We start from the raw sequence: 22,683 nt of genomic DNA on the forward strand, positions 1-22,683 counted from the left end.
CAGCAATCCTTTGCCATTAAATTTTCCTCAGTGCATTGAAGGTGGCGGCTGCCATCAAACACCTGCTTTGGGAGGGGGAGATGCATCTGTGTCTCGGGGGGGGGAGTGGGGAAAGTGGGGTCCTCAAGTCACAGGATTGGGAGTTACCTGTTGGTTCATACAGGTGCACACACACAGGTCAGAGCCCCTCCGGAGGTACAGGCGGGACTGCTGGAAGGCAACCCCCTCCCCCAAAGCACACACAGGCTTCTCTGGATCCCTGGGGAGTAGGGTATTGCCTAGTGGTGAGAACATTGTGTTGGACACTGGGAAGGAAAAACAGGGAACAGAGGTAACTTTTCTCTGCTATCTCTTCCATCCATCTCAATAATTCTGTCTCCCCTGGTATGCTTTCTCTGTCACCAACAAGATAATGAACTACTGAGACCCACACAGTTGTTCTTGGGGCATGTTTATTGCAGCACGTAAGCATAAACAGTTGTGGGGCACAGCAAGAGTGCAACAGGGCAGTCGGGCCCCACCTACCTACCCCCAACCCATTTCCTCCCCGATGACCACAGGCTGTTCTGATGGGTTGGGGGGGGTCTAAGCACTCCGAGGGTCCAGAATTTTCCCAATAAAAAGGAGAGTGCCTGTGTCATTGTCCCGAAGCACAAACAGGAAGGGTCTGTCCAGGTGGTAGTCTATGGCGAAGTTCAGGGGTCCGGTCATCTCTGGAGCAGACACAGGGCGTGCGCCGTCTTCTCTGAGCTCAAGGACTACTTTGTGCTGTGCGTGGGTGAGCTTGACAGGCTTCACAGCGATCTTGCTGAAGTCGGGAGTCGAGAAGAGTGCCTGGAGCCCTGTGAGGAAGGAGGATGTCTCATTAGCGGGGGGGAGAACTGACCAGGGGTGCAGCCAAGCTGCATCTCCTGGGCTCCTAGCCAAAAAGAAGAGGACAACACTGGCAAACTAGGGAGAGTTGGCCAGCAAGGAAGATCGGTGCTGACATCGCTGGACCAAGGCAGTGCATGGGAAAAGAGGAGGCTGCTTTATCCTGAGACCATAAGTCCACTGAGCTCAGCCAGGTCTGGGCAGGACTGGCACTAACGCTCCAGGGTTTCAGGCAGGGAGTCCATCCAGGTATCTGAAGCTGAGACCTTCAATATGCAGGACAGGGGCTCCACCATAGAGCTGTGGCCCTCAGTGCACAGTCTAGTTGGCTGGAAGTTACATGAGTGATACTAGACCTCTCGCCTTCCAGTAAACTAAAAACTGGCACCAAGGGTCACATTGCTTCCTGCAGTTGCCCTATGGCTGCCACAAGTGCAGTTTACTTGTTCAGAAGATTAGACGGGTTCACTGGAAGAGTAGAGGAAGCAGCCTTAGACTAAGCCATCTAGCTCAGCAGTGTCTGCACTGACTGGAATGGGAAACAGCCCACCTGGAGACTCTGCAAATTGAACCTGAGGCCCTTCTTCAGGCAAAGCATGTGCCTCTTATCCTGCCCATCCCCAACGTGGACAGAGTCTCTTTGTGTCCATTAGCTTTGGCAACTAGGAATGGCCTTCCATGTTCAAAGGCAGCCAGTGCAAAAATAAGGGAAGGGAAGGGGCTTGTAACCTTCAGTGCTTCATCCACCCTGCTGGGTGTGTCTATTTTGCCAAGTGCAGCACTGCACTGACGCTCTCGCCCCACCTCAGCTGCAGAACTGGGCTGGGTACATACGCATTTCCTGGAGTGTGCTGGCAAGGTTCGTCTCAGAGGTCATCTTGAGCTGGGGTATGCTCAGCACCGCCTGGACGGTCTTCAGCTGCCTGTCTATGTCATGAATGAACTCTGAGGTGAGGCTCTCTTCAATCAGCGTCATGTTTTGGGTCACACTCTGGGGCAGGAAGAACATGATGCTGACACTTCCTGCCAGGGGCAGCTGAGCAATCTAGAAATGGGAGCCGGAGAAAGTGAAAGGTGTTAGGTGCTGACATTTCAAAGGAGTTCCGCCATCTGTGCTCCTTGCAGGGCTTTGACCCACTCGCTCAGCCCAGGACCCCACCCCCCAAAAGAACGTTGCAGAGTGAGCTATGTGTCCCACTCTTACAAAGGTAATTAATTTCCCTCTGTTCATGCATGTCTTAGCCATCATAGATGGTTTGAGAAATGTTGCCATGGCCCAGGAGATCCCGTTTGTTCCCAGCCTGTGGGAAGAAGCTTATGCTCCAGAGGAGGATTTTTGGATGTGTTTGTCACTGGGACTATGGGTGCAGCTCTTTGGGAAGCAAAAGGGGGAGTTGTTGACTGAGCCGGGGCAACAGTCGTAGGCAGGTGGAAACTGGGGTCTTGGGATGTTTAGAAGGGTTGAATCCTGCCTACACACATATTTGCACACGCACATATATATCCATGGGGCATTTGTACCTGCAACACTTAAGAACACCCTTCATTCTCTATTGCAGCAGCTGGCTAGGGTCCTGCCACTTGAAGAGAGGCACTTTTGAAAATGAAAGAGATGACCCAATCAAAGTTGTTCTCAGTGCATAAGCTGCAGTTTACAATCCCTTCTTTTTCATCCCCAGCTTCCAAGTTTAGCCTGCAAATGTGTTGCAGAAATTGACATACAGTGGTACCTCGGGTTAAGTACTTAATTCGTTCCTCGGGTTAAGTACTTAACCTGAAACTGTTCTTAACCTGAAACACCACTTTAGCTAATGGGGCCTTCTGCTGCCGCCGCGCCGCTGGAGCATGATTTCTGTTCTCAACCTGAAGCAAAGTTCGTAACCTGAAGCACTATTTCTGGGTTAGCGGAGTCTGTAACCTGAAGCGTATGTAACCTGAGGTACCACTGTACTTGCAAAATTTGCAATTCTTCATGAACCAAAATAACCCCAACTTATGTAGCCTAGTTCTCCTGGGCTTCAGCCCAAACAAGCAATGGATTGTGCTGCTCTCTGACTTGGACCTCTGAGAGGAGCCCCGGGGTGGGAGGGACTGCTCCAGATGTGTGAATGAGTTGCCAACCTGCAAGGAGCGGGGGAATCTTTGCTGGCCAGTTTTAGCTTATAGCAGGGCAGAGCCACCCATGGAGGTACATCATTGGCACACATTTATATTTCAATAGCATATCCATGCAGAGGTTCAAACCACAGTTCAAGAAGGACACTGACAAACTGGAACGTGTCCAGAGGAGGGCAACAAAAATGGTCAAAGGCCTGGAAACGATGCCTTATGAGGAACGGCTAAGGGAGCTGGCCATGTTTAGCCTGCAGAAGAGGAGGTTAAGGGGTGATATGATAGCCATGTTCAAATATATAAAAGGATGTCACATAGAGGAGGGAGAAAGGTTGTTTTCTGCTGCTCCAGAGAAGCGGACACGGAGCAATGGATCCAAACTACAAGAAAGAAGATTCCACCTAAACATTAGGAAGAACTTCCTGACAGTAAGAGCTGTTCGACAGTGGAATTTGCTGCCAAGGAGTGTGGTGGAGTCTCCTTCTTTGGAGGTCTTTAAGCAGAGGCTTGACGACCATATGTCAGGAGTGCTCTGATGGTGTTTCCTGCTTGGCAGGGGGTTGGACTCGATGGCCCTTGTGGTCTCTTCCAATTCTATGATTCTATGATTCAAATCCATCCTCAAATCTGGGCCACTGAAAGTGCAACAATTAATGTTGTTTGTATCCGTCTGTCTTGAGAGACAAAGGAATGTGCCTTCAGAGGCGAAGTCAAACCACTAGCAGCACCAAAGTGACTTCCCTGGGGAGCAAGTCTGGGCAGTATATGGAGGTCCTGGGCTGCCCAGAAGACAAGATGCCTCTCTCAGCCTCATTTATGTGGTTCAAAGGAAAGCAGAGCAATATATTTGGCGGCAGGAGTTCCTGGAAGGAGACCTACAAAGCGCCATCCAACTATCTTAAGGACTCCACTCTGGACTTGTTTGGGTTGACTCCTGAGCCTTTTCTTCCCCTGAAGATATCCCACAAGGCAGTGGAGGTTTGGACCAGAATTTTCCTTCTAGATAGACTGCCTTCCCAAGTTGACAAACCCCACTTGCTCCTCACCTCTCTACGGCACGTGCTGAAACTGCCTTCTTGACCATTGGACCCACTATTGCTCTCACCTCCTCTATCCGCCAGAGCCTGTCTTCACATGCAGGGGAAGTCCCTAACTCACTGAGGGTTTGAGACACTTTGGCTACCCTCACCTAGTTTAGCTGGCCAAATGAAGCTGTTCCCTTCCTGTCACAAATTTAGTGATGAGAGGGAGCAACTGGTGAAGGAAGGCCTGCCTGCCCTTATACTGTGAAGCAGGCAGGGAGACCCTTTCTGCAGGGTCTGCTCCCTGTACTGACCTTGCAGTTGAGCTCAGAGTCAAAGCCGTACTTGAGGATGGCTTTGGGATCTGACATCATGGGCACTTTCACCGTCCGGCCCTCATCCAGATGGAAGTCCTGCAGCTTAGTCAGCCTGGTGTCAAACCTGGTGACCCACTGCCCTGTTATTAGAGAAGGGAAAGAAATGTTATCGAGTTCCTAATTCCCTCTTCCTTCGAAAAGCTTCAGCTGGAACAGTGACTCCCCCTGGGGAGAAGCAGAAGACACAGCCCAGCCTTCACCCTCCTCTGTGATCCTAACCTCAAGGAATTTGAGACACCTCTTGTCACCCCAAGGTGCCCGCCACTGGACCTTACCTTCTCCTTTCCTTGAGCACCTCTCTCAGCATGTCTCCCCTTACCTTTGAAATAGGCTGCCCCAAGGAGCAGGATGCTAATTCCAGCAGGGATCTCGCCAAAGAACCTCGTGACCTTCCCGCCAGTCCGCTGCTGCACCCAGTTGTTGATCTCTTGCAGGTCTGCCCGGGCATTTCCACTCAGCACTCTGGGGCGGACTCCATAGGCCTTGTCCAGCTCATTCACAAACCCAATTTTCATTTTCAGCCCTAGGGGAGTGGGAAGGGGTGAGACCAGAAAGCTCCCATCCTGCTCAGTACTTGGAGGTCTTAACAGCCTGTACTCATGCAGCCACAGATGTGGAGGCAGCCAAAGGTGACCTGGTCGAGCCTACTTGTATAGAGCCACTTGCCCAGAGGCAGCCAATGAAAAAACCCTTCCAGGCACTAAATCTGAAGTAACTTTAGCAGTTCTCAACAGGAACTGTTTCGTAGAAAACAGTGAGAATCGTGCAGAAGGCAGGCGTTAATTCTGCCTTGGACTTTGAGGCTGGGCTGGTGCTCACTGGCTCCAGACAGCCTGGGCCAAATTGCTCATGAGACTGACGGACTTTTTAATAGCGTGGCTAGGTTAGGTGGCGCCTGCTGCCCAAATATCCAATCCTACCAAGGCAAATGGGTACATCCTGCAAGTACGGATGATTTGATTTGGGGACCAGGAATTGCTGCTTGCTGGACCATGTTCCCCGTGGCCGCCCACTTTGCCTTGGGGTGCCTCTTTGCCATCCCCTGTGACATGGGGAGCAGGGTCACAAAGTTTACTTCTCTCCATGATGAGGCGGAAGACGCTCTTCAGGCCTTTGGAGGGAGCCGCCATGGTGGTCAGGAGCTCCTTGTATGTGCTGTGGATCCCGGCCTTGTCAAGCATGTCGTAGAACAGAGCACGAGAGATTATACCTTCGGTCCGTTCTCCTGCCCCTACGAACCACAAAGAAAAAGGCCTGTGAAATTCGCCTTCCTGGGATGGGTGATGTTAGGAAAGGATGGAACAGAAATAAGCTCACCAAGGGAAATGCCAGAGAGAGCAGTGGCAATGCTGAAGGGGGACAGCAGGACGTTGGCGCTGGGAGCCTGGCTGGATTGCTGGCGGTACAGGTCATAGCCAAAGTTGGAGACGGCAGCTGCTAGCTTGTTGAGAGGGCTCTTGAAAAAGGGGTCCTCCTCCTCAGCTCCCTCTGTGTTGTCAGGTTCAGGATCCTGTGAAAGGCAAAATTTGCTTGCTCACAATTGTCCCGTCCCTAAGACTCCTTCCATTTGTCTGAATGCCTTAAAGAGAGCCTTCGCCGCCGCCACGCCCTCCAGATGTTTTGGACAAGGGTTGATGGGAGCTGTAGTCTAAAACATCTGGAGGGCATCAGGTTAACAGAGGCCGCTGTAGAAACATCCTAGGGACTTCTCAAAGTACAAAAGCGAGAAGGCAGCATATGGGTTTTCATCCCCAGCTTGCCATGGGCTAGGTTATGCAGCCCGTCCCTGCCCCTTTTTTCTAGTTTTTAAACAAAAGGGGACATGAAGAATGCCTCAGGGGTCGTGTTCAGTATTTTGGGAGGAGCCCTGAAGCCTCAGACAGACCTGTGGGCTGCTCCTGGTACCAGAGTCCTGGCTTCTGCAGGAGATGGCTAGGAGTCCCAGCCACAGAAGAACCACCAGATGTCGCATGGCGGGGCCTGGAGAGGAAAGAACGAACAAGTTTAACTGCTGTCCCCCTCAGCCTTTCCTCTGGAGCTGGAGCTGCAAATACAGGACAGCACTGAGGCAGGAACTCATTTCCCAGGACTTTCATTTAAAACAAACCAACAAAACTTCACTTCCTGTTTCATTAAAGAGAAGACTGCAGTGGGCATTGGCTTTGGTGCTTGCTGATGTCTTACTAACTGCCCTGCTCCCATGAGCCAGCAGAAGCAATAAAACTACAAGTAATATTTACTATTTCCACCCCCCTTGTGAATATTCCAAGCAAGAAACAATGGAAGAACCACAGCTCAAGTTCAGTGCTTGTCACGGTCCTAAACATGAATCAAAACCTTGAGCTTTTAACTTTGCCCCAGTAGCAAAACTGAGTATTCCTCAGGAAAGACTTCCCTATAACTTCTAATAATTTGTGCAATAACTCCAGACCAGCAATTCCTTGGACTGCCACAGGCACATCTTTCCCCCATCGTGAGTCCTTCAGTCCCAATGGGACAAATGGACTGGGGCAGGGGAAGCAGACCTCTTGTTTTGCAGAATTCTGGCATGAATTCATGACTTGTGTTTGCAGGGGATAGACTTAGATAATGCCACATCCAGTCCAAAGGGTAGCCTGTAACCCCAGCAGACACCAAAGCCATGTCTCTGAAAGCTGGCGCCACAAGGGCTATGTGGAAATAGTAGTTAGGTCTTTAAAAGGCTACAATTAAAGGGAAGGCAGCCAAATCACCAGGATGGCACAAAAGTTTCAAATTACTGCAGATCTAGAGTGATCATGTCTCAAGCACACTCTTCTCCCCATTTGTGATTCCCAGCAACTGGTATGGAGAGGCATTTACTATTTCCAAGAGTGGAGGCAGAATTGTGGAGGCACAATTCCATTGTGGCTAGCAGCCATCAATAGCCCTCTCCTCTGTGGATTTCTCTAATCCTCTTTTAAAGCCATCCAGGTTCATGGCCATCCCTGCCTTCAGGAGCGAGTTCCACAGAGAAGGGTTATCTTTCCTCTGCTCTGAATCTTCCAACATTCAGCCTAAGCCACAAGTTCTAGTCTTAGGAGAGAGAGAAACTTCTCTCTACCCATTTTCTCCACACCATGCTTGGTTTTAGACACCTCTATCCAGTCTCTTCTTAGCTGCCTTTCCCAAACGTTGCCCTTTCCTGAACCTTTTCCAGCTCTCCAATATCCCTTTCTAGTTTGTTTGACGGACTACTGTATTTTAATATTTTGTTGGAAGCCGCCCAGAGTGGCTGGGGAAACGCAGCTATATGGGCGGGGTATAAATAAATAAGTTGTTTGTTGTTGTTGTTGTTGTTGTTATGAAGCGACCAGAACTGGACATGTATTCCAAATGCAGCCACACCATAGATTTTTATAATGGCATTATGTCATTGGCAGTTTTATTCTCAGTCCCTTTCCTAATTGTGCGAGGTGACCAGAGAAGAACGAGAGAGAGAGAGAGAGAGAGAGAGAGAGAGAGAGAGATTGTGTGTGTGTGTGTGTGTGTTATATGCCTTATTTAGATGCAAATGGCTATTGGCATGTTGGTCGTAACCCCATTCCACGCTGGGGAAGAGGGCCTCAGAAAGGAGATGATCATGCTCCAGCTTCATCACCATTGCCAGGCTGAGAATTTCCACATTTGCCAAAAACCTATGCTGAAACTCTGCTTGCTTGCTTGCTTGCTTGCTTGAGTCGGCCTAGACATCTGGATCCCATTAGCACAAAACTTAAGCACACAGCCAAAATGAGAAAAATAAGAGCTACTACTTAAGCCAACATTGGGTGGTTCCTGGGACAGGGTGGTCCAGCACCCCACCCCCTTTGTACGTTGCTTCTATGAAGGAGAAGAATCTAGACCCTGAACCTCTCCCCCCCACACACACACACCAGAGGCACCTGAGGCAAGAGAAAAGGAGCTGTCAGATGAGGTGGTGGGTGATCTCTGCCATCTGCAAGTCTGAAATAAAAAGGCAGGTTTCTTTCTGAAAGGTGGACTGAGGCTTTGTTCTCTCAGGGTGGAATTTTTGCAGCTGTCAGAGGATCTGCCATTAGCGCCCTGGGTAGGGTTTACAAAAACAGTCCTATTCTTACAAAATCTCACACTGGGACCTTCTTTCTCCAAGTGAAAAAATGGAGGTGTTGCCTGGCTCTTAACTGATGCTGCCTCCTGGGCAGAACCAGTGGAGCTGATGGTGCTTCCTCTTAAACTCTCATTTGGTTTCTGTTGCAGAGACAATACTTCTAAAGTAGGGCACAAGTTGACAGAAGAGGGTGAAAAAGTGGACATTGCTCCCATGTCCCCCACCCCACCCCAATACGGCCTTTTTTCCCTTTTGAGTTTTGCCTTCCTGCTGCGCTGTGCTCTACGCCCCAAAGGAAAGTAGCCTTACACCCACCCACACCCCTGGGCAGCTGGAATAAGCTCCTCTGAGCACCTCCTTACCTCAGGCTCCTGTCCTCCACTGCAGTCCTTCTTGACCAGGCTGTGTGTGAGTGTGAGTGGAGCTTCACATCTGCCTGGGCTGCTGCTGCTGTACTGCCAGCCCACAGGCTATCCCAGCCCAGCCATCAGCAGGCTTCAAGTTACAGCTCCCCTCTTAAAGCAGCCTCCTTTTGTTTTCCACACTGCATGGACAGCTGTGCAGCAAGGCAGAGCATAAGAGCCTGGCTGCTGGATCAGGGAGGAGTGAGAGACCCATCTAGCCCAGCATCCTTTCCAAGACCCGAGTACAAGAGCACTCTCCCCTTCTATGGGGTCAGAGCATAATCACCATTGGCCAGTAGCCATTGACGACACCCCTGCTCCATGAAGCTTGGCCCAGGCTGGAAAAGGGGAGCCTAGCAGAGCCAAGATCATCTTGCCAGCAGACGAGTCCTGGGATTGGAGGTGTGCTGCTAGTATGAGATGGGGTGGAGTCTTAATTATCCACCCTGCACATACATGTGCAGACACATAACATGCTTTGTGGGTGCACACTCTTGTATTTATTCAAATGCTGGGACAGATTAATAATTAACCAACCAAGTTTAATTTCTTCATAACCTAGATGCTAGACTGCTAAACACTTTTCTGACATTCTGCTACTTTGGCAAAGTTTCTCATCCTTAACACTGCAAAGATTGGCTTGAAAGTGTGGGCAAAACCTGATGATGGCAGAGAGACGAAAGGGCTCAGCAGGAGTCCTGGTTCTCGGTGGTCAGGGCTTTGCTCAGTTATTTGCTTCTGCCCAAGGAAATTCTGTTGTGGCAATAGGTAAAGGACCCCTGGACAATTAAGTCCAGTCAAAGGCGACTATGGGGTGTGGTGCTCATCTCGCTTTTCAGGCCGAGGGAGCCGGCGTTTGTCCACAGACAGCTTTCCGAGTTATGTGGCCAGCATGACTAAACCACTTCAGGCACAACGGAACCCCGTGCCAGAAGCCAGAGCGCACGGAAACACCATTTACCTTCCAGCCACAGCGGTACCTATTTATCTACTTGCACTGGCATGCTTTTGAACTGCTAGGTTGGCAGGAGCTGTGACAGAGCAATGGGAGTTCACCCCATCGTGCGGATTCGAACCGCCAACCTTCTGCTCGGCAAGCCCAAGGGGCTCAGTGGTTTAGACCACAGCATCACCCGCATCCCCTTTACCTTTACCTTTGTGGCAATAACCTAACCTTGAGAATTCGTCCTCTGGGTGCCACAGTCCCGGGCTAGCATAGTGCAGTGTTTTGCTTATTCAGCAGTGGGATTCTAAAATGAGGAAAGAGCATCTTATGCCATAAACTGCCAAGCCAGTCTGAAGACTTGGATGATACCTTCCTAGAGCAGACTGCCACACATTCAAAAAGGAGACATATCGTAGTCATGGAAGATTTCAACTACCCCAATATCTGTAGGAACACAAACTCTGCCAAGAACATAAGATCCAACAAATTCCTCAGTTGTCTCTCTTGACAGTGACACCATCACCCTGAAGGTGAAAGAAGCAACAATGGGATCATCTGTCTTGGACCTGACCCTCACCAACAGAGGAACTGATCAGCCTTGGGAGGAAGTGATCATGTCCTCTTGGGTTTCAGGATACAGAGGCAAGGGAAAGCGGAGTGTAGACAGACATGCACTCTGGACTTTAAGACGGCCAATTTCAAAAAGCTTAAGGAACTACTGGGTGAGGTCCCATGAACAGAAATACTCAAAGAGAAGATGGATGGGAGTTTCTTAAAGGTGAAATATTGAAGACCCATGTAACTACCGACCAGTCAGCTTGATGTGGATACCAGGAAATGTCCTACATCAGATAATTAAGTCTATGAGCACTTAGAAAGGATGCTGTGACTACTAAGACCCAGCATGGGTTTCTCATGCCAGACGAATCTCATTTCTTTTTTTGATAGTTATAAGCGTGGTGGATGAGGGGAATGTTGTGGACATAGTGTATCTTGATTTCCGAAAGACTTTTGACAAAGTTCCCCATGATACTCTTACAGAGAAGCTAGTAAAATGTGGATTGGACGAAGTAATTGTTAAGTAGTTTTGTTGTAGGTGATTGGCTGAATCCAAGGAGTGCTCACTAAGGGTTCCTCATCATCCTGGAATAAAGTGACAAGTGGGGTGCCACAGGGTTCTGTCCTGGGCCTGTTGTTCTTCAACATTATTTATAAACAACTTGGATGAAGAAATTGAGGGGGTGCTCATCAAGTTAGCAGAAGACAACAAACTGGGAGGGGGTAGCTAATGCCACAGAATACAGAACTGGAATTCAAGATGACCTTAACAGATTGGAGACCTGGGCCCAAACTAATAAAATGAATTTCAAAAGGGACAAATGCCAGGTTATAAACTTAGGAAGGAAGAACCAGCTGAATAAATGGAAGATGGGGGACATTTGGCTAGCCAGTAGTACATGTGAAAAGGATCTAGGAGTCTTAGTAGACCTCAAGCTGAACATGAGTCCACAGTGTGGTGCAACAGCAAAAAAAGCAAATGCTATTCTAGGCTACAGCAACAGAAGTCTAGTGTCCAGATCAAGGGAAGTAATAGTACCGCCCTATTCTGCCTGGGTTGGAGCACACCTGGAATACTGTGTCCAGTTCTGGGTGCCACAATTTTAAAATGCCATTGGTAAGCTGCAATGTGTGCAGAGGAGGACAACAAAGATGATCAAGGGTCTGGAAACCAATCCTTATGAGGACTGGTTGAGGGAGTTGGGTATGTTTAGCCTGGAAAAGAGGAGACTGAGAGGAGATATGAGAGCCATCTCCAGATATCTGAAGGACTGTCACATGGAAGATGCAAGCAAGCTTGTTTTCTCCTGCTGCGGAGGTTAGGACCCAAGTGAATGGATTCAAATGACAAGAAATGAGATTCTGGCTCAACATTAGGAAGACCTTTCAGACAGTAAGAGCTGTTTGACATTAGAACAGTCTCCCTCAGGAGGTGGTGGACTCTGCTTCACTGGAGGTTTTTACGCTGAGGTTGGATGGTCATTTGTCAGGGATTCTTTAGCCATGATTCATGGATTGCAGGGAGTTGGACTAGATGACCCTGGGGTTCCCTTCCAACTCTACAGTTCTATGGAAAGAAGGTTTGAGCATCTGGAGGGGAGCAGTTTGCTGGTCACAGGTGTGCAATATGGGGAGTCAGTCTAATTGATTCTGGAGTGCAGCCAGAAGCACATACCAACTTTCAGTTCCGCATTGTGGCTGCTTGTGCAGCTGCTTTAAATAAGGAGCTGGGAATACAGAACTGGGAAGTCTTAACCAACCTCAGTCTCATCCCCCCCCCCCCATGAGTCACTGGAGATCCCCAAGCAATTCTCTCCCCACACCCAACAGCCTCCTTGTCTATCAAGGCAATTGGCATTCACATTCATATTCTCTCTCACACATGCCCTGTTGCTACAACAATGTAAGTGTAAAGCAGCCCAAGTGGGATTTTGCACAGAAAGGGCAGGGGCACTTTACACAAACCCAACAAGCAAAGAGAACAAAGACTCCACAGTGCTCTGCAATACCCTTCTTGAGAACTGTTTGCAGGATTCAAAGTGCAGTCAGTCACACACATTAGTGGCAACAGGCATTAGGATACCAGCAGGTTTATTTTCCTAGCAATTCCCCACACTCTTATTTTTTCTTGAGTTGTGCAGCACTACGCAGTCTATTCTGTTGCATTTTTGTGGCCACCTGAAAGGAAAAGTTGTGGTCTGGATATATTGTGGGGCTGCAATATTGAAGAGAAGCTGGCGCCAAGATGGGAAGTGAGCCCGTAAACTCCCTAGGGCCTGGGCTGCTGCTGCTGCTGCTGCTGCTGCTGCTGCTGGTTCTTGTACTCTCTGCATCCTTTTATTTCACGGCACTCACAGCTCATTCATATCTGTGGCGCTTCGGATTCCTCAGCCAGTGTCCCTGCAGAACATAGAACCAGAGGAGGAGGTGCAACCTTGTGACCTTTTGCTCAGCTTTAATTCTAGGGCCAAAGGCCTGCAGGTCAGGGTGCAGGATCCCAGCCGCAAGGGCCACTGAGAAGAAGATGAGTCAATAGGGCCATATTTTATAGCTTGCAGGACTGGGTACAGGATGGCAACCCACAGCAGCAGCCAGTTAGGTGAAAGGGTGGCTTTTTGTTTTGTTTTCTGGACATTTGGGGAGAGGCTGCTGAAAAAAACCCTGACTGGCCACAACACACTTGCCCTCCTGGGTTTCCTGCATCCTGGAGGCCTCTGAGGCATTCAGGGCTTCTCTTGGTCCGTGGAGCACGGAAAGAGCTTTCCATCATCTCCCACAGCACAGTCACTCGTCTTCCTCTCCTGAGGGGCGCTGGGGTTGGGGTTCCGGATGGCGCCGAGGAAGAGAGGGATGCCGGTGGTGTCCTCTTGGATGATGAAGAGGAAGGGCTGGTTGAGGTTGAAGACAGAGAGGGAGCGGAACATGGAGACACTGGTGGCGGCTGATGCCTCTACCCCGTCCTCAGAAAGCTCCAGGGCGGCTCTGTGCTGGACACTGGAGACCACGAGGGGACCCTCTGTTATGGGGTGGAAATTTGGGGCAGAGAACAGCTCACCAAGGCCTGCAAAGAAAGAGAGGAGTGAAGGCAGTGCCAAGGGGGAAGCTGCGGGCTTCTCTAGAGAGAAAGCAGCCGTCAGTCAGGATGGTGCTGGTGCATAACATCAGCAGCGTTTGTGACCCAAGACTATTCTTAGGGCTGTGTATATTTGGGGGACGAGGAGAATTTCCCCCCACCCACAGCCTGAATTCTGCCACTGCATTAAAATCATTAAAATGGAGCGCCTGTATGTTTTACTAAGGAGGCAGAATTTCTGCTGCTTCCAAGACTAGCTTGAAACAGAACCTGGGCTTCTGGAGCGGAGATGGCGGAAGAGTTAGGAAAAAGTCACACACGTTTAATCCGTGAGTGAAAAAGAAAACTGCTGCCAGTGACTTGCTTGCAATACCAGAGCAGCCCATTTCGCAACATTAAGCCTCCATCTGGAAGCGTCTGAAGAGCCACTGTGGAGGAAGCAGAGGGAAACGACACAAACATCCCCTCGCCAACATGCCCTGCTAAGGGTCTGAAAGCTCTTTCCAACCTCCGTCTGGTGAGGACTCCAGAGAATATCAGAAGCTGCCTGCGCCCATTTCAACAGACAAGTCTTCAGATAATGTTATGTGTCTGAGGTCACAGGAGCACAAGGCAGGGACTGTATTTAACACAGGGATCTGCCTTGCTTGCCCAGCTATCCTCGCACAGAGCATGTCAGGAGTGCGGAACCTGTAGATCTCTGGCTCTCCTTGGACGGCAGACTCCACCATCCTTGACAGCTGGCCTTGCTGGCTGCTGGGGCTGCCGGGAGGTGAAGCCCCCCAACTCTGGTCTGTGCCAACTGGCAGCCGTGGCTTCTCCAGGGCTTGGGGCAGGGGGACAGAACCTGGGACCTTCTGCATGCAAAGCAGGAGTTATGAACCGTGGCCCATCAAGCTGTTTGAAATAAGGCAGCAAGGTGGCTGAGGGTATCCAAAACTGTCCTGTAAAGGCGAAGAGTGAAGCAAGCTGGCCCCCTCCCTCCCTCCCTCCCGCCCTCCTCTTACCCAACTGGCGGAGGGCTTGCTCTAGGTTCAGGTGGTGCTGCAGGTGCAGTTTGGGCATCTTCACCATGGTGGGCCTCTCCTTGGGGAAGTGGCTTTGGAAGTTGGCCTGGCTGAGATCGGAGAGCAGCCGAGAGAAGTTCTGCTCAGGGTGGTTTGGAAGGATGGCCACAAAGCTCGTGTTGCCCTTGAAGGGGAACCTGGCCACCTGGGAGAGAAGCACAGGGAAGAGTCAGCAGGGGCAGCCCAATAGAACATTATTTGTGGATGCGAAAGGGCAACTGCCAGGAGCAGAGGAGAGGAGAATCAATGGTACGGCTTTTGCCTTGAGCCCTCCTCTCGTGTGCTCCAGGGGCAGGAGAAAGGCCCATGCCCACCCCACAAGGGAAGGCAAGGAGGCCAACGCTCTCCCAAGCACTTTGACCTGATGCCAGACCCTTTGGCAGCGTCAACAACAAAAGTTCCCACCCCACCTGGACATCCTGGGCCTCCAGGTTGAACCAGCTGAGAGGGTAGACCCGAGCCCGCATCATCTCCACGGAGACGGTGAATTCATCATCCAGGTAGAATGTGTCAGGCTCAGTCAGAAGGGGATCAAACTTGTTCTTCCAAAACCCTGCCCAAAAGGGAATAAAAAATGGGTTGAGGAGAGGAAAGGCAGCGTCTGGAAACCAAGCCCCCTGGAGTCCTGTCTCCAGTTCTGGGCACTGCAGTTTAAGGAGGATATTGACAAGCTGGAAGGTGGGCAGAGGAGGGCGACTGAAATAATGAGGGTTCTGGAAAACAACCCTTATGAGGAATGGTTGAGGGAGCTGGGCATGTTTAGCCTGTGTGATAGGAGACTAAAAGGTGCCATGATAGTCATATTCAAATAACTGAAGGGCTGTCACAGGGAAGATAGAGAAAGAGCTTATTTTCTGCTGCTCCAGAGGGTGGGACCTGAGCCAATGGATCAAATTGCAAGAACTAATGATTAGGAAGAACTTTCTGATGGCTTGACAGTGGAGTGGGAGGTGGCAGACTCTTCTTCCCTGGAGGTTTCTCAGCAGAGGTTGGATGGCCATTTGTCAGGGATGCCTTAATTGTGATTCCTGCATTGTTTCCGAGCACAATTCAAAGTGTTGGTGCTGACCTTTAAAGCCTCGGCGCAGTATACCTGAAGGAGCATCTCCATTCCCATCGTTCTGCCCGGACACTGAGGTCCAGCGCCAAGGGCCTTCTGGCGGTTCCCTCGCTGCAAGAAGCCAAGTTACAGGGAACCAGGCAGAGGGCCTTCTTGGTGGTGGCACCCGCCCTGTGGAACGCCCTCCCACCCGATGTCAAAGAGAAAAGCAACTGCCAGAATTTTAGAAGACATCTGAAGGCAGCACTGTTTTTTGTTGTTGTTGTTTAGTCGTTTAGTCATGTCTGACTCTTCGTGACCCCCTGGACCAGAGCACGCCAGGCACTTCTGTCTTCCACTGCCTCCCGCAGTTTGGTCAAACTCATGCTGGTTGTTTCGAGAACACTGTCCCGCCATCTCGTCCTCTGTCGTCCCCTTCTCCTTGTGCCATCCATCTTTCCCAACATCAGGGTCTTTTCCAGGGAGTCTTCTCTTCTCATGAGGTGGCCAAAGTCTTGGAGCCTCAGCTTCAGGATCTGTCCTTCCAGTGAGCACTCAGGGCTGATTTCCTTAAGAATGGAGAGGTTGGATCGTCTTGCAGTCCATGGGACTCTCAAGAGTCTCCTCCAGCACCAGAATTCAAAAGCATCCATTCTTCGGCGATCAGCCTTCTTTATGGTCCAGCTCCCATACATCACTTCCATACATCACTACTGGGAAAACCATGGCTTTTACTATATGGACCTTTGTTGGCCAAGGTGATGTCTCTACTGCAGCGCTGTTTAGGGAAGTTTTAATGTTTAACAGAGTATTGTATTTTAATATTTTGTTGGAAGCCACCCAGAGTGGCTGGGGAAACCCAGCCAGATAGGAGGGGTATAAATAATAAAATTATTATTATTATTATTATTATTATTATTATTATTACAACTACTACTACTACAGGAGGTTGGACTAGATGACACTCGGGCTCCCTCCCAACTGTGATTCTATGACAATCTTGCTTTTCTTGTAGGTGGTAAAAACTACGGTCCATAAAATCACAACAATATTAAGTTATTAGGATGGATTAAAACGGGAGAAACAGAGGCCTTGTTCACACAGTTACTTCTTGGGCTGCTGCAATAACTGAAAGGTTGACTGCTCTGCTGGCTGTCCCAGCAAGTCAGGGGGCTGGGGGTGGGGAGGAGCAGCCGAGCTCACCTCGGAAGTGCACGGCATTGAGCAGCAGCATCACGACACTGGCCGGCAGCTCAGTCAGCATGGTGGGGATCTGCCCATGGGTCGCGTCTTTCACCCAGGTGTTGATGGCCGCCAGGTCTGCCTGGCTGTTCCCAGACAGGGTGGCTGGCTTGGCCCCGTAGAACTTCTCCGAGTCCTCCAGGAACTGCTCTTTCACTGGGAATCCTGCAAAAGCACTTGATGTGAGGCAGTCAGGAGTTTCAGCCCTCCCCCTAAGACTGGGGTAAGCCTGCTAGGATTCTCCCCAACCCGTTTTTGGGCCAGGGGACTGCTGCTGCTGCGTGGATTTCCCTCCTCCCCTGCACTTGAGATCCTCAGGATTCAAACTTATTTGTGAATAGCAGCTGCCGGGGTGGGGATTCTTGGGACAGATTGGGACAGAGAGGGGTGCTGACCCCTCCCAGTGCTGTTATCCTAATGAAAACTGCTACCACCCATCCAACCAATGCTGTTTGCACCATTCACATTATGATGCTTTGGTACTGGTGCATGGAGATGGATGGTGGTGACATTAGCTGGGGAAATTACATGGGCAAAAGGGTTAAGAAAAAACACTACTATTCCTCTCCAGTCCCAATACAGATTCTCCCCCTGCCCCATCCCTCAATATCTGCTATCCATTAAAGGTTTAGTAGAGGTTCACCTGAACCCTTATATCCTCAGCTCAATCTCTGAGATCACTCACAGGAGTGTTGCTGGCTGTTCCCCGAGTTGGTGAGGCTCGTTTGATAACAAGAGACCAAGCCTTTAGTGTCATTAGCCGTGTCCTGTGGAACTCTCTACCACTGGAGATTCAGTGGCACCTTCTATGCCAACTTTTAAATGCCTGTTAAAAACCTTTATATTCTGCCAGCTTTATTATTATTATTGTTATTGTTATTTTGTTATACCTTGCCTTTTTCCCTGACAAGCCTACACAGGCAGTTAAGAATACATCTCCCACAATGGTCTACTGATGTTTGTTTTTAATTCTTTGGCTTTTAACCTGTTTTTAACTTTTTACGATTTTACTTTCTGTTTTTATATTGGTAGGAACCGTTGTGATACTTTTTTTTTAATGATACAGTGGTATACAAATATTTTTTTATAAATAAAATAAGGAGAGAAATTCAAGCCACACCATGTGGAAATGCTTGCTCTTCTCTCTCACGCCCAAAGGGCAGGCTCACTCGACTTCTCCTATTCTATACCTGCCTGCCCACACCTCTCACCTTTCTGTAGGTAAAGCCGGGCTGCGATGCTGAGCGTCTGGCTGAGGTGCTGGGAGATGGTGCGCAGAGCCTGGTGTGGGCAGGGCACAGACTCCACGTGCAGAGCCTTCAGCAGTTGCTCCTCAGTCCGGTTGGCTGCGCCTGAAAGGGAAACCAGATTAACAGCAACTCAGTTAACACTCAGCTAACCTGGGAACGTGGTAACCAGCAGCACCGAGCGTGTGAGCATGGCAGTCAGGCATGGAAGCCCTCTTGCTTGCATTGGGCCCCTGTGCTCCAAAGCGCTTGTCACATCAGCCAGGAGTGAGAGAGCTGCCGCTGTAGACCCCATGTTAAAGCAGGAGAGGGCGGAAGACCTTTCATCACACAAGCAGGAAGAGGGAGGCTTCCATGCTTAGCACTCTGTTATCCTTCAGTAACAGAGCACCAGCGTTGCAGGCAAAAGGTCTCTGGTGCAGCCCCAACGGCTGGGAAAGACTTCCTGCCTGAGACCCTGGAGAGCCACAGCTGACAGTGTGGAAAACACCAAACTAGATGGACTGCTGGTCAGACCCTGTACAAGACAGTGTCTTCTGCTCCTACTCTTCCCATCTCCATTGCAGAAATTCTCAGACTGTGCAGCCAACAAGGCTGCTCATGTGCTGGAAGAAATTCAGTTTACTGGAGTCCAGAGCACTCAGTGGCTGGCAGGCTGCTTTGCTTTCACCCCTGCTGGGCATTTCTCCTGCCATTCATTCAGAGAGATGGCAGGATTGCCTCTCCTCGGAAGAGGCTGCCCCTTGCACATAGGAGCCATCACTACTTGGAGGGAGAGCAGCATCTCACCTTTTCCACATCCTAAAAGCAAAACCCTTCATTGCTGTTAACCACGAAAAGCACCTTTGCTTTTGAGTTCAGAACAAGTCAACAAACAGGCTGTCTTTGAGGGATTTGGGGATACTGACCTAGAGCCAAGTGAGCCAGTGCCAGGCTGATGCTGAGGGGAGAGAAGAAGAGGTTGCCTTTGCTGTTCTCCAGTTCCACCTGCCGCAGGAGGTTAGCGCCCAGCTTCATCACAGCCTCGGCCACCACGTGCGTCTTCTCCAGAGGGATGTCCCTGTCGCAGCTTCTTCCACGGTCATCCTCCTCGGCCTCAGAAGAGCTCTGGGGCTCTCCCAGCTCTGGGGCTGAAACCTCCTCTGCCACGCTTGGATCAGAGGGTGGCAGCATGGTGCCAAGGAGGCTCTCCAGGGTCTCGGATGCAGGTGGAAGCACCTCCGCCTCAGGCAAAGCAACCTCCGGCAGCAATGCTTCTTCCACCAATCCATCTGCTTCATCGCCCTGTGAAGAAATGGGCCCTAGGAGCTGAAGGTGGGGAGGAAAGAATTGGCAGCTAAGTGTGGGAGGGAAGCAGACATCTGGGTAGGTGAGGGGCAGAGGATGGGCTGGGCAGGCAAGAGGGCCCAGGCTTACCCTCTAAAGAAAGAAGCACCTTGTTTTCACACTGGGTAAAAGCTGGCAAGTTCTCTGCTTGTCAGGAGACCAGGGAGCTGCTGCCAGTCAGAGCAGGCAGTGCTGGACTGCATGGACACAGAGACTGGCCTGATAGATGGTAGTGTTCATAAGCATAAGAAAGGCCTTGCTGGATCAAACCAAAGGGGCCCCATCTGGTCCAGCCTCCTGTCCTCACAGTGGCATCTGAATGCCCCAAGCGAAGCTCACAAGCAAGACCTGAGGTGCAACGGCAGGACTCTCCCCCTTGTGATTCCCAGCAGCTGGTATTCAGAGACAGAACACAGAAATGAATCAGAGCTAGCCTAAGTATTCCTTAAACCCTCATAAGGCAGCATACAGAAAAATAAAAGCAACACACAAAATCACATTTCAGCAAAAACCAATCACTTAAAAGCAGCATAGGCCTGGGGGAATAACCTGAAAGAAGTTTCAGCATCAGGGGCACTGTCAGGTCCTTTAAGACAGAGCTTGTGCCCTTCCAGGCGTCTCTGAACTGCAACTCCCATCATCATGGGAGTTCTAGTTCATCAGCATCTGAAGGGCCAGCGATTGGTTCTCCGCACCTGCTTTGGGAGAAAGCCGCCTGAATTGACTGGGTTTGCAAGGCCCTTTTAAAAAGCTTCTTCTGGCAGGGAGTTCTCATGACAGTGTGGGGTCTCTGCTGAGGAAATCCTGCATGCGCTTGATTATTTTGCCTTTAATAGTACTTCTCAGCAATTTACCTGGAAGAGATGCCAAGCCTGTAACTTCCTGAATCCCTTTGTAAATATTGGTGTTGCGCTGGCTGCTTTCCAGTCCTCTGGGACCAAGGACACTCTTAGGAACGGTACATATTTTTGTTAGAAGATCAGTTTCACATTTGAGTTCCTTAAGAGCTCTTAGGCAATACCATCCAGATTATCCAGCATGGCCTGCCAGCTCCTCTCCTGCTTGCCTCTGCTCCCAAAACTCCCTTTCCCGAAAATGTCATTCGAGGCAGAGAGATCTGCCCTACATCTCCCGCAGCGATTCATCCTCTCCACCATCTCCTTTTGCACAGCTTTGGCTCTCTGGTTGTCCAGAGGCCCAGTTTCCAGAAGATGTCTCTCAGCACCCAACAAAACCAAGCCCTTCTTCCTGACAGCCATGTGCCCAAGCCCTTCTGTGGGGAACTTTTTAGAGAAAGCTGCCTCAACAGGTCCTGTCTTTGAACTTTCTACTTGCCAACCTAAATTCTGCTTCCGGGACTGGCTACGTTTGCCCACGCCATTGGTGTTGACCTCTACATATGATTAAAATGTGGTGGTGACCCAGGACTAGAACCATCAGGCAGCAATGCTACCCGCCCTGCTCTCCATTCCCAAGTCCCGAACTCGGCACAGTATTTGCCTTTTCATTAAAAAGAAACAAATCTTTAAAAAAAGAGAAGCTGTGAGATTCCTCTCCCCTTACCTGGAGAATGTTCCTCTGCCCGTCATCTTCAAAGGCATGGGCAATCGAGACCTAAAATAATAGAATCTTAGAGTTGGAAGGGACCCCCCCCCCAAGGGTCTTGCAGCCAGCTCCCTGCAATGCAAGAGCCACAGCTAAAAAACCCCTGGCATCTGACCATCCAACCTCCTGATTAAAGACCTCCACCACCTTCCCAAGGCGAGGGGGTTTGTTCCACAGGAAGCTCCCCCCACTTGGGAGACCAGCAGCACAGTCCAGGGGCCAGTCCCCCCACCCCATGGTCCCCACGCCCTCTCCTGCCCCTGCCTGTCTCCCCGCCAGTCTCCCTCGGCTGGGCTCTTCTGCCCCGGTCGGAGAGGAGGAGCTGGCCGGACCGTGGCGGGACTTACCCCGTGGTGCGTCGCGCGCAGAGCAGGCAGGCCGGCCAGCAGGAGCAGCAGCAGAGGCCAGGGCGGGGCAGCCATCTTTTGACGGAGGGGTGGAAATCTGCCGGAGATGGGCGGATAAGTGATGCCTAGGGTGGCTTCGGGGTCCCGTCCCCCCTTCAAGACAGAGAGGGACTCACAGCCTCTCCGGCCGCTTTCCCTTGAGCTCACCCCCTGCCTGCCCCCCAAAAGGAGGTCTCCACGGCAAGCCCCCCTTCCAGTCACCATCCTCTTCGAGACTGAGGGTTGCATACGTTTAAATTCCACCCCGCGTCCCTTGGAGTTAGGACTTTGGTGGGTGGCTGTCGTGGCTTTTTGAAACGAAGCTCTTCAGGGACTCGCTCGGCTCCTTAACGCTTCCTGGGCGCAAGTTTGGGAGGGGAGGGAAGGAGGCTGAGTCCCCCCCCCCCCGCCAGCTGCAGGCCGAGAGAAAGGGCAGGAGTGGGTGCTGGAAGCTCCAGCTGGTGCGTGGGTGCGTGTGCTCTTTCCCTTCCACGGCCACAGAAGCCGGGGGGGGGGGCGCAGTGAGTCAGTGTCGGACCTCGGGAGCGACCCGGGTTCAGATCCCGCAGCTCAGCCCTGAAGCTCCCACGGGGTGTGAGCCTGGGGGCCAGTCACTCCTGCCTCTCGGCCTAGCCTACCTCGCAGGGTTGTCGTGGGGATTAAATGAGGAGGGGCATAATTGGACATGCCGCCTTGAGCTCCTTGGTGGGATATGAAATGCAATTAAATTAAATTAATAAAAACCAGGAAAGCAGAGCCAGGACATTCCCCCACAGCCGCCTCTCTCTTCGCCCAGAGGAACCCAAACTGCCCATTGCGCAAGGACTCCAAGCTCCGGCTCCCCTCTCTCCTCCCCCCACCCAGCACAAGCCCCCCATCTCACGTGGGTCCTGCACGGGGCTCTTCCTTGCGCCTCTCTCCTGCCGCCGCCGCCACCACTGCCAGCTTCGTGGAGGGGGGCGATTTTGCAGAAGTGGCCCCCAAGCTTCGCCAGGGACCAGCTGCTGCAGGAGCAACGCCTACTCGTGGAATCTCTCCCCCTTCCTCACTACTTCACCACCCTCCGTGGGCAAATATTGACTTTTTCTGCATCTGGTTAAACATTTCTCCGGGAACTGTGTGGCGGCGTAGGAAGGGACCTCAGCAACAGGACCGAACCGCCTCCCCGCCTGCAGGGCCGCTGCCCGACGTGTGTTTGGGGTGGGCTGGGGAGCCTGCTAGAGGGCAAGAACGCGGCCCTTTGCACCCCGAGCCCAGCTGCAGCCTCCGTGCAGAGGCGAGCAACGCGGCCCCCTCAGCCGGCCCAGCTGGGACTACCC

At 51.1% G+C, this 22,683-nt stretch overlaps 2 protein-coding genes across 2 annotated transcripts; both read right to left on the reverse strand.

Annotated features, from left to right (window-relative positions):
• Positions 1–435: 435 nt before the first annotated feature.
• Positions 436–9,181, reverse strand: SERPINF1 (serpin family F member 1). Its single transcript, XM_080983984.1, has 8 exons — positions 8,834–9,181; positions 6,270–6,364; positions 5,702–5,894; positions 5,460–5,615; positions 4,704–4,907; positions 4,322–4,464; positions 1,708–1,918; positions 436–842 (listed from the first exon to the last, which is right to left on the reverse strand). Exons 2-8 carry the CDS (start codon positions 6,354–6,356, stop codon positions 586–588), a joined length of 1,251 nt encoding a protein of 416 aa, XP_080840110.1. The 5' UTR covers positions 6,357–6,364; positions 8,834–9,181; the 3' UTR covers positions 436–585.
• Positions 9,182–12,453: 3,272 nt separating this feature from the next.
• On the reverse strand, positions 12,454–22,405 carry SERPINF2 (serpin family F member 2). The gene is made up of 9 exons (XM_080983985.1): positions 22,248–22,405; positions 21,326–21,422; positions 20,937–20,987; positions 18,956–19,355; positions 18,012–18,152; positions 16,762–16,965; positions 14,930–15,072; positions 14,460–14,664; positions 12,454–13,440 (listed from the first exon to the last, which is right to left on the reverse strand). The coding sequence occupies exons 2-9, from the start codon at positions 21,398–21,400 to the stop codon at positions 13,103–13,105; spliced, it is 1,557 nt and encodes a 518-aa protein (XP_080840111.1). The 5' UTR covers positions 21,401–21,422; positions 22,248–22,405; the 3' UTR covers positions 12,454–13,102.
• Between the last annotated feature and the right edge of the window lie 278 nt (positions 22,406–22,683).

This window comes from Podarcis pityusensis, assembly GCF_964106645.2.
Source record: "Podarcis pityusensis genome assembly, chromosome: 15".
NCBI classification, from domain to species: domain Eukaryota; kingdom Metazoa; phylum Chordata; class Lepidosauria; order Squamata; family Lacertidae; genus Podarcis; species Podarcis pityusensis.

Bases quoted from the DNA above. Each gene is read 5' to 3' on its own strand.
- SERPINF1 (XM_080983984.1), bottom strand. From the start codon at position 6,356: ATGCGACATCTGGTGGTTCTTCTGTGGCTGGGACTCCTAGCCATCTCC. The intron at 5,616-5,701 runs GTGAGCTTATTT...TGTGGTTCGTAG, and splicing joins TCTCTCTGGCATTTCCCTTG to GGGCAGGAGAACGGACCGAA. The intron at 1,919-4,321 runs GTCAGTACAGGG...TCCCATTTCTAG, and splicing joins ACTCTGAGCTCAACTGCAAG to ATTGCTCAGCTGCCCCTGGC.
- SERPINF2 (XM_080983985.1), bottom strand. From the start codon at position 21,400: ATGGCTGCCCCGCCCTGGCCTCTGCTGCTGCTCCTGCTGGCCGGCCTG. The intron at 19,356-20,936 runs GTAAGGGGAGAG...CCCCACCTTCAG, and splicing joins GGCAGAGGAACATTCTCCAG to CTCCTAGGGCCCATTTCTTC. The intron at 18,153-18,955 runs GTCAGTATCCCC...TTTCCCTTTCAG, and splicing joins ACTGGCTCACTTGGCTCTAG to GCGCAGCCAACCGGACTGAG.